At 36.6% G+C, this 13,267-nt stretch overlaps 1 protein-coding gene across 6 annotated transcripts in view; it reads left to right on the top strand.

The window, feature by feature from the left end:
- BICRAL (BICRA like chromatin remodeling complex associated protein) overlaps positions 1 to 8,352 on the top strand; it is a 46,543-nt gene extending 38,191 nt beyond the window's left edge. For all 6 annotated transcript variants that reach the window (XM_075496323.1, XM_075496321.1, XM_075496324.1 and 3 more), the window contains exons 8-12: positions 1,492 to 1,553; positions 1,683 to 1,828; positions 1,996 to 2,090; positions 3,600 to 3,702; positions 4,519 to 8,352. In XM_075496323.1, the coding sequence (XP_075352438.1) occupies positions 1,492 to 1,553; positions 1,683 to 1,828; positions 1,996 to 2,090; positions 3,600 to 3,702; positions 4,519 to 5,321 (1,209 nt within the window). In that variant the 3' untranslated portion in view covers positions 5,322 to 8,352. The remainder of the gene's footprint in view (positions 1 to 1,491; positions 1,554 to 1,682; positions 1,829 to 1,995; positions 2,091 to 3,599; positions 3,703 to 4,518) is intronic.
- Positions 8,353 to 13,267: the final 4,915 nt, after the last annotated feature.

The raw sequence follows: 13,267 nt of genomic DNA, 5'->3' as shown, positions 1-13,267 counted from the left end.
AGCTGATTAGGAGGGGATGGTTTGTGAGAAGTAGCAGAAAAATCCCATCTGGTCTATGTCTGTTTTATTCTTCACTGCATTGTCGTCTTTGCCCAGTGTCTTTTTTTTTTAACCACCAAAAGTTCTCCTATATATGGCAACTACGTACAAAAATTTAACAATATGTCCAGGGTTTAGGGCTAGAAGGGGAGGCCAGCTTTTTTGGAGAGGGAATACAAGAACTTCTGGAGGGAGGACACAACTGTTACATTCATGGACTGAGTAGCTGAGGGCAAGAAGTGAGGGTTTGAAGTAGGCTTCAAAGTGTGGGCTTCGTTGTGGATGGAACTAAACTAAACAATCATGGAAGAAAACGAGGATCTTACGTAGAATTTTTGTTCCTTGCTGTAAATGTATTTGTGAATGTAGTATGACATGAATGTTTTTCCCTGTTTTACTGATGTAGAAGTAGAGCAGAAGATACTTGCAGTAGTGCTCAATTACGAGTTCAGCCTGCTTTTTAATTGTTGGTCAGATGTTCATTCTCCTGTGGTGGTGAATACTTTTTATGCTCTGAAGCTAGAGGCTTTTTTGCCAGCAAGTACCATTACAATGTGCCTGCTTCATGCTGCTCCTACTTTGCCAAGAAGGGTGCTCTGTACCACATTCGTTTTTGTTCCTTCTAACCATGTTGTAGTTCAAAAGAGCTTTCATGCAGTCTTTTTAAAAATCATAAGTAACTTTTGCTCTGTGACCAATTTTATTATTAAGACTAGTTGACTAGAAAAACCCAAAGACTTTGTGTTAACCAAAGACTCTTTGATCCAGAGTGGCTTCTTAGGGAGAATACTTGGATTGCAGTAATGCCTCTCATACAGTAGGAACATGAACCTTTACCACCTCAGAGAGCCTCACGTCTTAGAACAGTGTTCCCTTGAAAAACCTTGGCTTCATAAATGTCTAAGGAAAGGAGAAGATGATGTAGATCTACCTGATGGGTATATCTGTAGCATTGACACTGAAGCAGAGTTCCTAGAACCACTTTCACCCCCCACCCAGCCACCATGGCTTTTGAGAATTTAAGTACCCAACCTTAGCCTGCTTTCCTGACAGATACTCTAATCCATCAAAGTCAGGCAAGATGACATCAGCTGAGAAATGCAGAGAGTTCTTGAGAGCAGATTTCTTTGGAAAAGTTTTTAGTTGTACGTTTTCTTCTTTTCACCTGCTAAATTCGATAACCAACCTTTTTCCTAGTGAAGCATGTGTATGCACTACAGTGGAATTTGCCTACAAGCAACGTTTCAGACCTTTGGTTTATGTAAGAGAAGCGACTTCCCTATTTCATTGATACAGTGCCCTGTAAAAATAGGAGATAGTTGAACGTGTTTATACTTGTGTGGTGGCTACACTTAGTATTGGTGGTATACTTAATTGGCAGAAATAAAAGCTGAAACTTAGGCTTTGCAAAGGAGGGGATATATTGTAATTTGTCTTTTATTTTGAACTTAGGTGGATGGTCATTTAGTTGGACAGAAAAGGCCTGCTGCTAAACAGTTAACTAAAGGAGCTTTGTAAGTCATTCTTCTTTTGTAATTTTGTTGCAGATAGTTCCTCTAGCCTTAATTTCTTTTTAGTTTTTGTCAGTGTATAAACTTCTGTTAGAATATGTGTTAATTATAGATAATTAATTTTCCTTGTAGTATTCTACAGCAATTACAGAAGGATCAAGTGCATGCTGTGACACCAGATAAAAGTCGATTCAGATCATTAAATGATGCAGTTCAGAGACTCCTTTCATACCATGTGTGCCAGGGATCATTGCCAACAGAGGAAGACTTAAGAAAAGGTAATTTTCTTTTTAAAAATTGGCAATACGTTTGTAATCAATGTATTGAGATAGTTCTGTATGTAAGTTAGGGTAATAAGAAAGGGAACATTTTTAAATTTGTGAAGGTTACTGAACCTTGTGGTTACTGAGGAACAGTATTTGAAAGTATACTCTTGTCTTTCTAGTGGACAGTGAATTTGAATCTGTAGCTACACAGCTTCTGAAGAGGACACAGGCTATGCTGAACAAATACAGATGTTTGCTTATAGAAGATGCAATGGTAAGGTGTATAACGCACATACATTTTATGTTTATAGGATGTGATTCAGTTTGTTTAAAAAAAAAAACCCAAAAAAAACCCAACCCCACAGATCTACAGGAAGGTGAGAGCTAGCATTACAATTAATTTTGTTGATACTATTTATGGCCTTATGAAGGTGATATATATATGAAGGTTTTAGAGATACATATATATAGCCAGTGTACTTGTTATTGCATCAGCAATCTCAGTGGCCAACCTGCATTTTTAAGTGTATGCACACATCTTAAAATCAGTGAAATGGGTTGAGTTTATATTTCACATACAGCCTAAGTAAGTGTGCTGTTACATATAAGTTCCATAGACATTTAAGACACGTGAACTTCCGTTCTCTGCTTATACTTGGTTCTTGTGCTAAACAGGCTATGGTAGTCAGGCAGATGATTTCTGTATATTTCTGTGGGTGGTAGAGCCTGAAAGAATGTTGAAAAGCTTCATTCAGAGGCCTCCAACCATATTATAATTGGAGCCAACTCATATTACAACTTAGGAAATCATTACTTCTTGTTAGAAGCTAGGTGGAGCCTCACATTTTCATCAGAAATGCTTCTCGTTTAAGTGTTTTCACAATCCCAGGCATGAGGTAAAAAAGAAAACTGACACAGTTACTTTAAGAACGTATTGTACAAGGGTCAGGAAGTGTCACTGTGGCTTCAGACATGCTAGTTTTCAAGCCTGGAAAAGTTTTGAATTTGAGTATAATAGAAATTTAAATCACTGTGCTTTAGATACAGGAATACATAAGTGTTAGAATTAATATGGTTTTGGAATCTAGCAGTCCCATTGAAAAAGATACTAACCATCAAATATTTGCAAGTAATTGCAAGTGCAAGGGGGGGGTGGAGGTTAAAATCTGTTTTTTTAGCATCTTGTATGTTGTATGGTAAATCCCATTCAGTCATGTTGAAGAGGTTATTTCACATAGTGTTCAGGTTTGGAAATAGTTGCCTTTGTTTTGACTTAGTAGCCAGTGAACTTTCTTCTGTGATGGATGGATCCATCTGGCTTGAAGGCATCATCAGCGAAATGCGACTCAGTACCAACTAGTTAGAAGGATGGGAGAGAAGTGCAGGGAAGAAACAAGATGCTGGGTGGTCCCATTGCAAGATTTTTGCTCGTTTTCTCTCTAAAAGAGAAGGATACTGTATGACGTAAAAAATTGTGGTGTACAATGGTAAACATAGTCCTGAAAAGGTACAATCTTACAATTGGAATAGTAATTCCTTGTTTTAAAATCTTTAACAAATAAAATGTACCATAAAACGTGAATAATACTTTATGGTTGAGTTTCAGTAGTGGTTGGGGTCACAGTCAAGATCGTTGAAGATGCTGTGGAATTGTGAACATTCTCTGCAAATATCTAATGAAAGATACTATTTTTCTCTGAAGAGTAACTAAACTGTAAATGTTTTGATTTGGTACCAACATATGAGTGACTACAGAGATGGTTGGGTTTTTTCCTTCCTGCAGCGGATAAATCCCTCTGCAGAAATGGTTATGATTGATAGGATGTTTAACCAGGAAGAAAGGGCATCTCTGACCCGGGATAAGCGTCTTGCACTAGTGGATCCTGGTAAGTAATGGTTAACTTCTGACTCTTAGAAAAGCGGCCTAAGTATGGAGCGTTTAAAAATAGTTGTGGACACAGTGAGGCACTGATTGCTAGGGATTCCAGTAATCGAAATACTGAATAAGTGGTTGCAGGTTAAATTTTAATAACTCCAAATTCAGCAATCTAGGAACACTGTAAGGTTGAAGGCACTTATTTGGGGAAAAAATACATTTGACCTGTTTGGCAGAGAAATATTTCTGAGTTTTCTTTGACAATAGACTTTGACTCCTGCATGGTCTCAATTCTACTAGGGAAGAATCTGTGAGTTTGCTGGCAGAAAGAACACCGCTGCATGAAGCATGAATACTCTTGTTCATCTTAATGAAGTGTTGCTTTTGGAATGTCATGGCCGCTTAAATGGCAGCATTTTTAACCAGACTGTTGTTGAATGTAACAACTAGAAACATATTATTTGTGTAAGATAACAGTTACTGTTTGTTTAAATGTTCTGCATATTCTGCATATTTTAAAAGATACTGAGAGGATGTGTTGAAGAAGATATTAGTCTTCCAAATACCTTATTTGCATACATAAAATGCTAGGAAGTGCCCTTAGTCTGGTTTTACAGCGCATGTATGTGTGTAGTATGCCGATTGATTGGGCGATAATCTCCTACACTGGATGCAGCAGAACACTTAAGGATGTGTACGTCTCTTAAAGACATGAATCTGTAGGCTGTGGATATTATTTGAACTTTAATACTCAGAAACTATGTTGGAGTGTCTGTTATTTTGACGTATAGGTAATTTAAGTAAAATGTTGTTACTTAATTTTCAGATGGTTATCAGGCCGATTTTTGTTGTTCTGCCAAACAATTTGATAAAACAGCTGAAGAAGCACAGTCCAGCAAAAGTGACCATCAGTCTAGCAAAACATTATCTTCTCGAAGTCAGACTACCAAAACCCAAGCTAGAGACCGACCAAAATCCAGCTCAGCAGAGTCCACAAATCACAGTAAACTTCCTCTAGTGCCTAACAACATTCTGACACCACAAGAAGGAATAGCTTCTACTAAAAAGTCGGAGAGCCTCACTAAAGCTTTAAAGTTTGAAAAAGCTAATTGTTCTTCTGACAGCCAATACGTGGCCCTTTCTGAAGAAAAGATGGCTGGGAAAGATCTTGCCAAGTCCACTGAGAATTCTTCGAGTTCTGAAGACTTGTCAAAAACTGTGTCAAGAGGCGGTCATGGAACACACAATAAAATATCAAGGAACACAGTTCAATCTTTCTCAAAGGTAACGTGTAATAATTCCCTCCAAGACAAAACCCTGAGGAGCTCTCCAAAGAATGAGGTTTTACATCCTGATAACAGGAAAGGCTCTGGTGAACCCCAGCAAGACTTACTGCTCAGTAAGAGTTTAGAAACTACATTTAAAAACATCTTGGAACTTAAAAAAACTGGGAGACAGCCACAAAACGAGGCGACAAGTAGCAGCTCGGTTGAATTAGAATTTCCCAATTTTTCACCTATTGCTTCACAAGAAAACTGCCTGGAAAAATTTATTCCAGACCACAGTGAAGGTGTTGTAGAAACTGACTCTATTTTAGAAGCAGCTGTAAATAGTATCTTAGAGTGTTAATAGTTACAGTACCATGGACAAGTTATGTTTCTCTTAGCAGAAGCAAATGTGAATGACACCGCAAGTACAGCCTGACATGCATTTAAGGTTAACCTTTCTAAACTAGATTCTGTTCTGTGTTTGAGAGCAATACTCATTGTGGTTACAGTGAGATATCCAAGTAAAGTTAATCCTTGGTAGAATGCAGTCTGTTAGGGCCTTACTATTTCAAGTATTATTATGATAGTGCTTTTGATAATTGTGCAGTACTGCAACATAACAAGGTTGCAGGTTGTTAGGCCCTATGTAATATGGTAATATACTGACAATCACAGTCATTTGAAAGGATATATTTATTAAGAAAATGTTTTTAAAAAGTGATGGAAGCAACAATTCTCCCCTACTCTTCTCTTCCCCAAATCATCACAGTTTTAGTTCTTCTGGAAAACCCACTGTACCTCTATTCAGAAGTGATTATTTGCTTTGTGAATGAATCTGTGTTCTAGGATTCTTAAGTTGGAAGGATATCATCAGTGTGTTTACAAGGCTTCATAATTTAAACTTAAAGTGCTTTTCTATTGCTTTCTGAGCAGAAACTAGTCCTTGATGATATATTTGTAGTGGGTAACTTTAGTCTGTGGGATGATAATTATATGAACTTAGTCACAGTGGCATGATATGAAGTAATAAATGCTTGACTAAGGAAGGTAGAATGGAAGCCAGTAAATGGCAAAGTGTACAGGATGAGGCCATGATAGAGCCATGAATTTATATATATAATACATATATATATGTTAACTCTTGAGGAAAAGATTTTGCATTTTATAATTGGATGTAGTCAGCCTTGAGTCTTTCTGAAGTGGTATAAATTTTTTTTTTTTAATTTGTTGTTTGTTTTTTTTAGACCAAGTGTCAAAAGCACTTTTATTTGAAAACTGTTATGATATTTGTAGCTTATATTTTAAAAGGACATTAGCCTTACTCTGATTAAATTTAAAGGCCAGTGTTTATTTTTGATTTTTTTGCTTTTTGCTGTCAGAGAATGTTAAATCATCCACCGTAACAGTCATAATTATCAAGATATGTACAGACCAAAGTCGATCAGCAGTCCCATTGTTTAAGCATATCAAAAAGTGTGTAATTATTAATGCATATTGTAGAGCCAAGTGAAACCATTGCATGGTTTGTATTTGGCTTGCTGTCATGTTGTTAAGATAGAATCTTATTATTTTATTTATTTATTTTAATCTATGACATCTTTTTTTTTGCTGCCCATGCTGCTTTTTCCTAGTTTACTTTGGTCATGAGTGCTTTTGTGCACATAAGTGCGCTGACGTTTGTCACGTGCGTGTAGTACATATGTCTGCTCAGGAGGATATAGCTTTTGTGATTTCTAAGGTATGCTCATGTTCTCCCCCAGACCTTCTCCACAATTTCTTAGAAAAATTACCAGCCATTTTCCAGGCTTGCTGATTACAATTTTCATAATAGAGAGGCTCATTGTGACAAACTGTGGTTGTCAGTCAGATTGCCAGGAAAGAAAACAGAAGGTTTTGCTGTCATGTAATTCAGTCCATCTGAATAGCATGAAAGAAAGCAGAATTAGATCCTTGTGACAGTAGAAGATTACAGTGCAACTCAGTGTTGAGCTACAGTCCACTGTCTGACCACTAAAGGAAACCAAATCTAGAAAGCAATGTGAGAAAGATGAACTTACTTAAAATCCATTTCCCCTTCAACGTGAATGGAAATACTGGTTTTGTATGTTACTAATTGCCATTTAAAAAAAATTGTGCCAATTTTAAAGTACATGTTTGTAAAAACCCAACATTCCCAAGTGTTGTATAAAATATTCAAGGTAATAATAAGTATTGCCAGTTTTAAATTTTTAGTTAGGTGTCCATAGAATAGATTCTCAGGCGGTTAGTTGTTTTCTTATTGGCAAAACTGACAATATAGTCTTCACCTATTGCCTTTTTAGATTTAATAATATGCTCATGGCTGTGTATCCTGATGGGTATTTTATTTTATCATTTTGGAAATCTAACCGTTCTAAACTATCTAGGAAGGAAAACAGTAAGTTACACAGCCGTATGTTAAGTAGTTAAATTTTTCTTTTATAGGGAAAAAAAAAAAGTAAAGTTGCACATTCATTGATCCACTTGCTTTTTGTACCACCTCAAAATGGGTATGGGGTTTCCAGCCTCTCTATAGCAAATACATATGAAGTATCAGGCTATGTGTCTTCTGTTGGATCTCATTTGGGGATGGGGGACAACGGCATATAAAAAAAGACAAATTACAAAAAGTAATCATGGTTGATTTGGTCAGACACATTTCTCTGAACTACTTATGAGAGGAACCCATTGAACAATCCTAGCAAGATTAATCTTAGGTTGTTAATGTTCTGTTGTTCACTCCTTCGAATTCAGTTCTAAAGGAATTCTGGTACGTGGTGAAGCAGTAAATGAAAGAATTGTATTTTTCTTGTGCATTTAAAAAAAAAAAAAAAGTATGAATTTATTAATCATATGGGCTCAAGTCCAGCAAAGTATTGTGAATGTGCATGAGTTCAAACATGTTTTCATATTTTGCTGGATCAGCATTGTGATTTCAATGTTATTTAATACTGCCTAATATTAAAACAAATTTTAAACTGGCAATTAAGAAAACTATGTTCGTTTTGAAGATTTTAGTATAATTTATCTGTTAGATTAGGGAGGCCTTACAGACTGACTTCACTTAAAGAGGATGTGTCACTTATTGTCAGTGTGGTATGGACTTTATTTGCTTAAATACCTTCATTTGTAAAGTATGTCTCACTTGAAATTGCTTTGTATACATTTTGTAAAAATATTTATAAAATGTTTTGTAAAAAAAAAAGTATAACAAATTGCAGTTTATTTTGTTATGTTGGATAAATACTGTTAAAAGACACAAGTCAGTAAATATATTGTTAATCCATGGATAGGAAATGTTTAGTTGGAGATTACAAATTGAAACAACCATTGCAATACAGCCAAAGATTTGGGAAAAAATGTCTATCTGTGATTGTCTTGATTTAACCAAGTTGAATATTTACATTTCCAAAAGAGGATTGTTCTCAGTTGTAAGTAATATGGTTGCAAAATATTTTTACTCCTGTGCTTTTTATAATGCAGCCCTGTTATACTTAATAGGCCAGCTTTCCATACTCTTTATGAGTCTTTCTGAACATACGCTATTACGACTTGGTTCGTGTGGCGTTATAACTACATATAGTAACATTGATCTCCAAATAACAAGGTTGCCAGCGGTTCTCCTCTGTTGTCATTGGAAATCTTGCTGTGGTGAGGTTCCTGAGACATGCTCTCCTTCTCCAGCATGTTTTCACAAGATAGAGGCATCATCTTCCTGATACATTGCGGAGGTATTTTATCCAAAGAGAGGATTTTGTTACTCAGCTGGCCACCTCATCCATGCCGCAGGTTTCTGAGTTGTCCCAGTTGCATTTGGTTATAGATGCCTGTGTTTGCAGTGTTTCCCATTCGTTCCTTTTGGCTGTGGGAAGATATTATAATTGCTGGTGATGTAATGCTTCTTCCTACTTTTAGGGGAGTGATGAACCTTTTCTTACTGTGATTGAATTTTTCAGAAAGTATGCTGAGATTCTGATCTAGTAAAGCTCTTATGCTTGGAACTTAAGCACTTATTTTTGGAGGCTATGAAAACGAAGGATTGGTGAAGTGCACTGCCTCTCAACTTGGAGTAGGGCCTGCAGTATTGAAAGGTAGAAATCTTTATGGTTAGTATTCATTATTTTGTCAATGAGACAAAATAAACATGCATTTTGAATGCTTCTCACATGGATTCAGACAGTAACAACATGAATAAAATCAGTTGTATATTATTTTAATCTCTGTTTGGGTTAGGATGGCTAAGCATCTTGGCATTTTTTTTCTTCTTTATCATGTCCCTGTAGAATTACCAGGCAAACTTTCTGGGTTGGGAGACATTTGATGTAGTTTACCATGCAGCTGTATTCACTTTAGAGTATCTCTTCGTTACAAGAAAGTGGTGTATTTTCTTTAATTCCCTTTCAATAGCATTTTTATGGTGGGGTTTGTTATGTTTATTCCAACATTCAGGGCAGAATTTCTGAGGATTTGGGCGTACATGTTAATGCATAGCTTATTTAAGATAAAGTCAGAACACCTTTCATTTTGAGGATCCGTACAAAGAAAAAAAAATTGCCAGAATAAGCTTGGCGCAAGGAAAGGTATGTAAGTAATTTTAAACCTTGGAGAAATTCCTCTCTTCTTCAGGAAGTCTTTTCTTTATAAGCCTTTGAATTTTTCCTTCAGAATTGTACATGCTTTTTCTTGGAGTTTTCACAATGATGTGTTTGTCAGCTTCAAGAAATGCAAGAAATTGTCTTTGTGACTTGGGGGTCACCTGTCGCTTTGGTTAAAGAAAGTCATTGCAAAAAACAAGCAAGTTTCGATGAAGATCTGAACAGCAGCAGCTCTGGTGCACAGATAAAAACCACTGTACACAGATTTCAGATTGCAGTAGTGGTGGGTATACTGAATTACTTGTATGTAATTTATGGATCAGCATTTGTCTTTTTGTGCTACTGGTCTTGCAAGTAGTCATTGTACTGGAATTTGAAACAAATGTGTTCATAATAACTAGTTGCAGTAGGTAAACACCAAGCAAATTTGAGCAAGCTTGCTGTACTAGGGAAGAAAAAGATTAAAAGGACACTAGGTGTCCAGCTGAACCAATATTTTTGGTGTAAAAGCAAAAACCTCTAAAGTTGCCCTGTTGTGTGCTGAGCATAAAACCCTCCTTTTTTTTTTTTTTTCCTAGACTTGATATCATACAGTTTTGTGGGGAAAAATGTTCTACAAATGGAGGAAGATGCTAAATCAGAATTTAAGGCTCTTCTGTAGTATACTCTTTGCTGGCTCCATATGCTAGCTTTTGTCTAGGTGGGTGCCATGTTTCTGCAGATTATGAGCCTTCTGGAATGTAGCCCTCAGTCTTTATTGCTGCTTTTGCACCGCAGGATTTTTTGGAGCAATTTCTTCCAATTTTTTTTTTTTCCCCTTTTATTTCTTGAAAAGGAAATCATAGAATAATTTTGGTTGGAATAGACCCTTAAGATCATCAAGTCCAACCATTAACCTAACAGTACCAAGGCAAATGAAGTGTTCTCATTTGAGGTAAATTGTTGCAACTATATTAATGAAATGACAGCAATTTTAGAATTCAGTGCTTTGAAGGGGAAGAAAGGTTAGTTAGTCCATGCCGATTCATCTGGACAGCTTTCAATGTTTCAGTTAGCTTTTATGTCTACATAGCTTTTCATGACATAGTGTAGTCATAGCAGAGACCAAATTTTCAAAATTATCCTGAACTCTTGGCTATACAAGTTCCTCACTGTGCCATTTATTACAACGCTTGAAGATAGGGATGTTTCATTCTAATTGATTTACACAACAGACTTGTCCTGGTAGAGCTCCACTGTCTCTGCACACCACTGAGGTGGAAGTAACGTAGACCGAACTTTGACATTCCTTTCTAGACACCTCGCGCCTAGGGCCTGATCCACAGTCTGTTGAATCAGTGGAAAGATGATTTTCAATTAAGGATTATGGTGGTAATACTTCTCTTTAAAAAATAAAAATTAAAAAGCATGAAATTTAATTGATATAATATCCTTGGGTGGAAGGCGATGCAAGGACTCTCGGATTCTACGGCAGTGACCATCTCGGCACTTAGGTAGGTAGCATTATATAATTAATGGTGTTATTTGGGGTGATGAGTGAATAAAATGTTTCCATATAAGTAGGCTGCTAATTTTTTCCTCTAAACATTATACACTTTTAATAATTACGGCACAGTTCTGAAAGTACAAAGCTTTACTCTCTCCTGTGACTCCAAATGTTCATACTGAGATGTGAAACCATGCACGAGTCATGGTGAGAAATTATTGCAAGTAGTTAACGTCAGGTAAGTGGTGCAGTAGCTGGAATTTATAAAAGTGAGCTAAAATAGTTGACATTTATATGAGGCTAAAATCCTGTCTGGATTATTGTGATTAAAACTAAAGTTCAGCAGCTGAAATTAAATTCAGGAATTACAAATTGTGAAGTTTAATTGCAGAAGTACAAGGTTGAAATCATTAAAATAATGCATGTCGTTCCTGAGCTGTGTCTCAGCAGTTGGATTCTCATCGACTTCAACCTCTGGGAATTAGTTCAGAGATACTCAAAACTACCAGATTTTTGAAATTATCAGATGGCACATAGAAGACACTGGAAAAAGGTGCTTGTTTTTAAACTTCCCATATAACTTCTAAAGCTGTAATCACGAATTTATGCTATTATTTGTGTGAGTGAATTCCATTTGCCGATGAGTCAGGCAGCTGATGGGCTTCAAGAAGGGTTGCATGCAGCATGTACTTGTTTACATACAGAAAAACTCAGTTAAAGAAAATTTGGCCCGATTTGGCTTCAAGTGATTATTGGTGGAAGTCAAGGGGCTAATATTATAAATACAGGTATTTAGATGCTTTTCTTAACACTGCAGCATTCAGCCACTAGGTCAGCACTGACGAAACACATATATAAATTTGTTTTGTTCTCTCTAGAGTACTTTGTGATGTAAACAAGAATATTTCTGTGCTATTACTGAATTTGAATAACTTTTAAAACTCAGTTTGAAGCTGATTTCATCTGGGGTTAGAACTTCTCCTTCCAAAGTCTCATTCCAAAGTGCAATAATACACTGAAACGGTATTTCAGTTATCTAATAGATGTTTCAGGCTCTTTTTTTTTTTTTTCCCAGACATACTGTGGTTGATCTGTGCGTGGTGCATATCCTTCAAGTGAGCAGCGGTAGAGACTGATGCTGTTGGAAACCTGCTGTAGTTCTTTTCACAGCCTGATACTGCTGGGTGTACCTGAGTCTGATAAATGGCAAACAATAAAAATGCATGTGGTTGGTATTAGTGAGGTTGAACAATTCAATTTCACCTTGCTTTCATGGTAAAATTAATCAGGGGATAGGGGATTTGGAAGGCCCCTATTAACAGGGGCCAGTAACAGACCAGTCTGCTGTGGCTGTGAAGGGTCGGATACCGAGTGCTCAGGAACAGGGACTTGGAAGCCTTTGTGTACGGAGAAGGAAATTCAGGTGAAGCTGAAGGAGAGGAGGCGCTGGGGTTTGGAAGAGATGAGCAGGAAGGTAGGTAGGTAGGTGTGTGTAGGTAGGATGGATTTTGTGGGGACCTCTGATATTTGAATGACTAAACTTGGTTTTAGAAACACAGGGTGTATTGTACACACAGGAAGTTGCACGGGGTTGTATCCATTTCTGTATTAGATGCCATAATTAACATTTTAAAAAATTATTAAACATACTGTCTTTTTTTTTTTCCCTTTGCACCTCTGAAAATATCTGGATGATACTGGGTGAAGAATGAATTTAGCAACATAGTGAATATTCTACTTGAATGTAGATTTGTATGTCTTACTGTTGCAAGGATGGGCTCAACACACAGTTTGAAAGCTGGTTGTGAAAGAACATAGCTAATACGCAAGGTCTGGTTTTAAATTGAGCAAGAACATTACTAAAAATTGTGAGTAAACTCCAAAATATTGTGGAACTGGGGAAGTGTGTTCATGATATTGAATGAGCATCATTGGCAATATATTCCTTACCAAGAGCTAAAGAAGGTGTAAAACCTATTTGCTACTGTGCTGGTTTTTTTTTTCTGGGGTTAAATTTTCCCCATTGATAGAAAAGAGTAGATTTTGAGTTTTTAGTGAAAACGTATACAGCCGTATGACACCTGTAATCATTAGTATTCAGTTTATGAGAATGCATTATGTTACTCTTGCCTATTAAGGAGGGCAATTTTAATTCTATGACAACCAGTCTGAGAGTTAAAACTTATTTCCCAAGGAGTTGAAGACCTG

Source organism: Mycteria americana, chromosome 3, assembly GCF_035582795.1.
Source record: "Mycteria americana isolate JAX WOST 10 ecotype Jacksonville Zoo and Gardens chromosome 3, USCA_MyAme_1.0, whole genome shotgun sequence".
Lineage (NCBI taxonomy): Eukaryota > Metazoa > Chordata > Aves > Ciconiiformes > Ciconiidae > Mycteria > Mycteria americana.
Note: the sequence above shows the minus strand (reverse complement) of the source record. Positions and strands in the feature narration are given on the sequence as shown.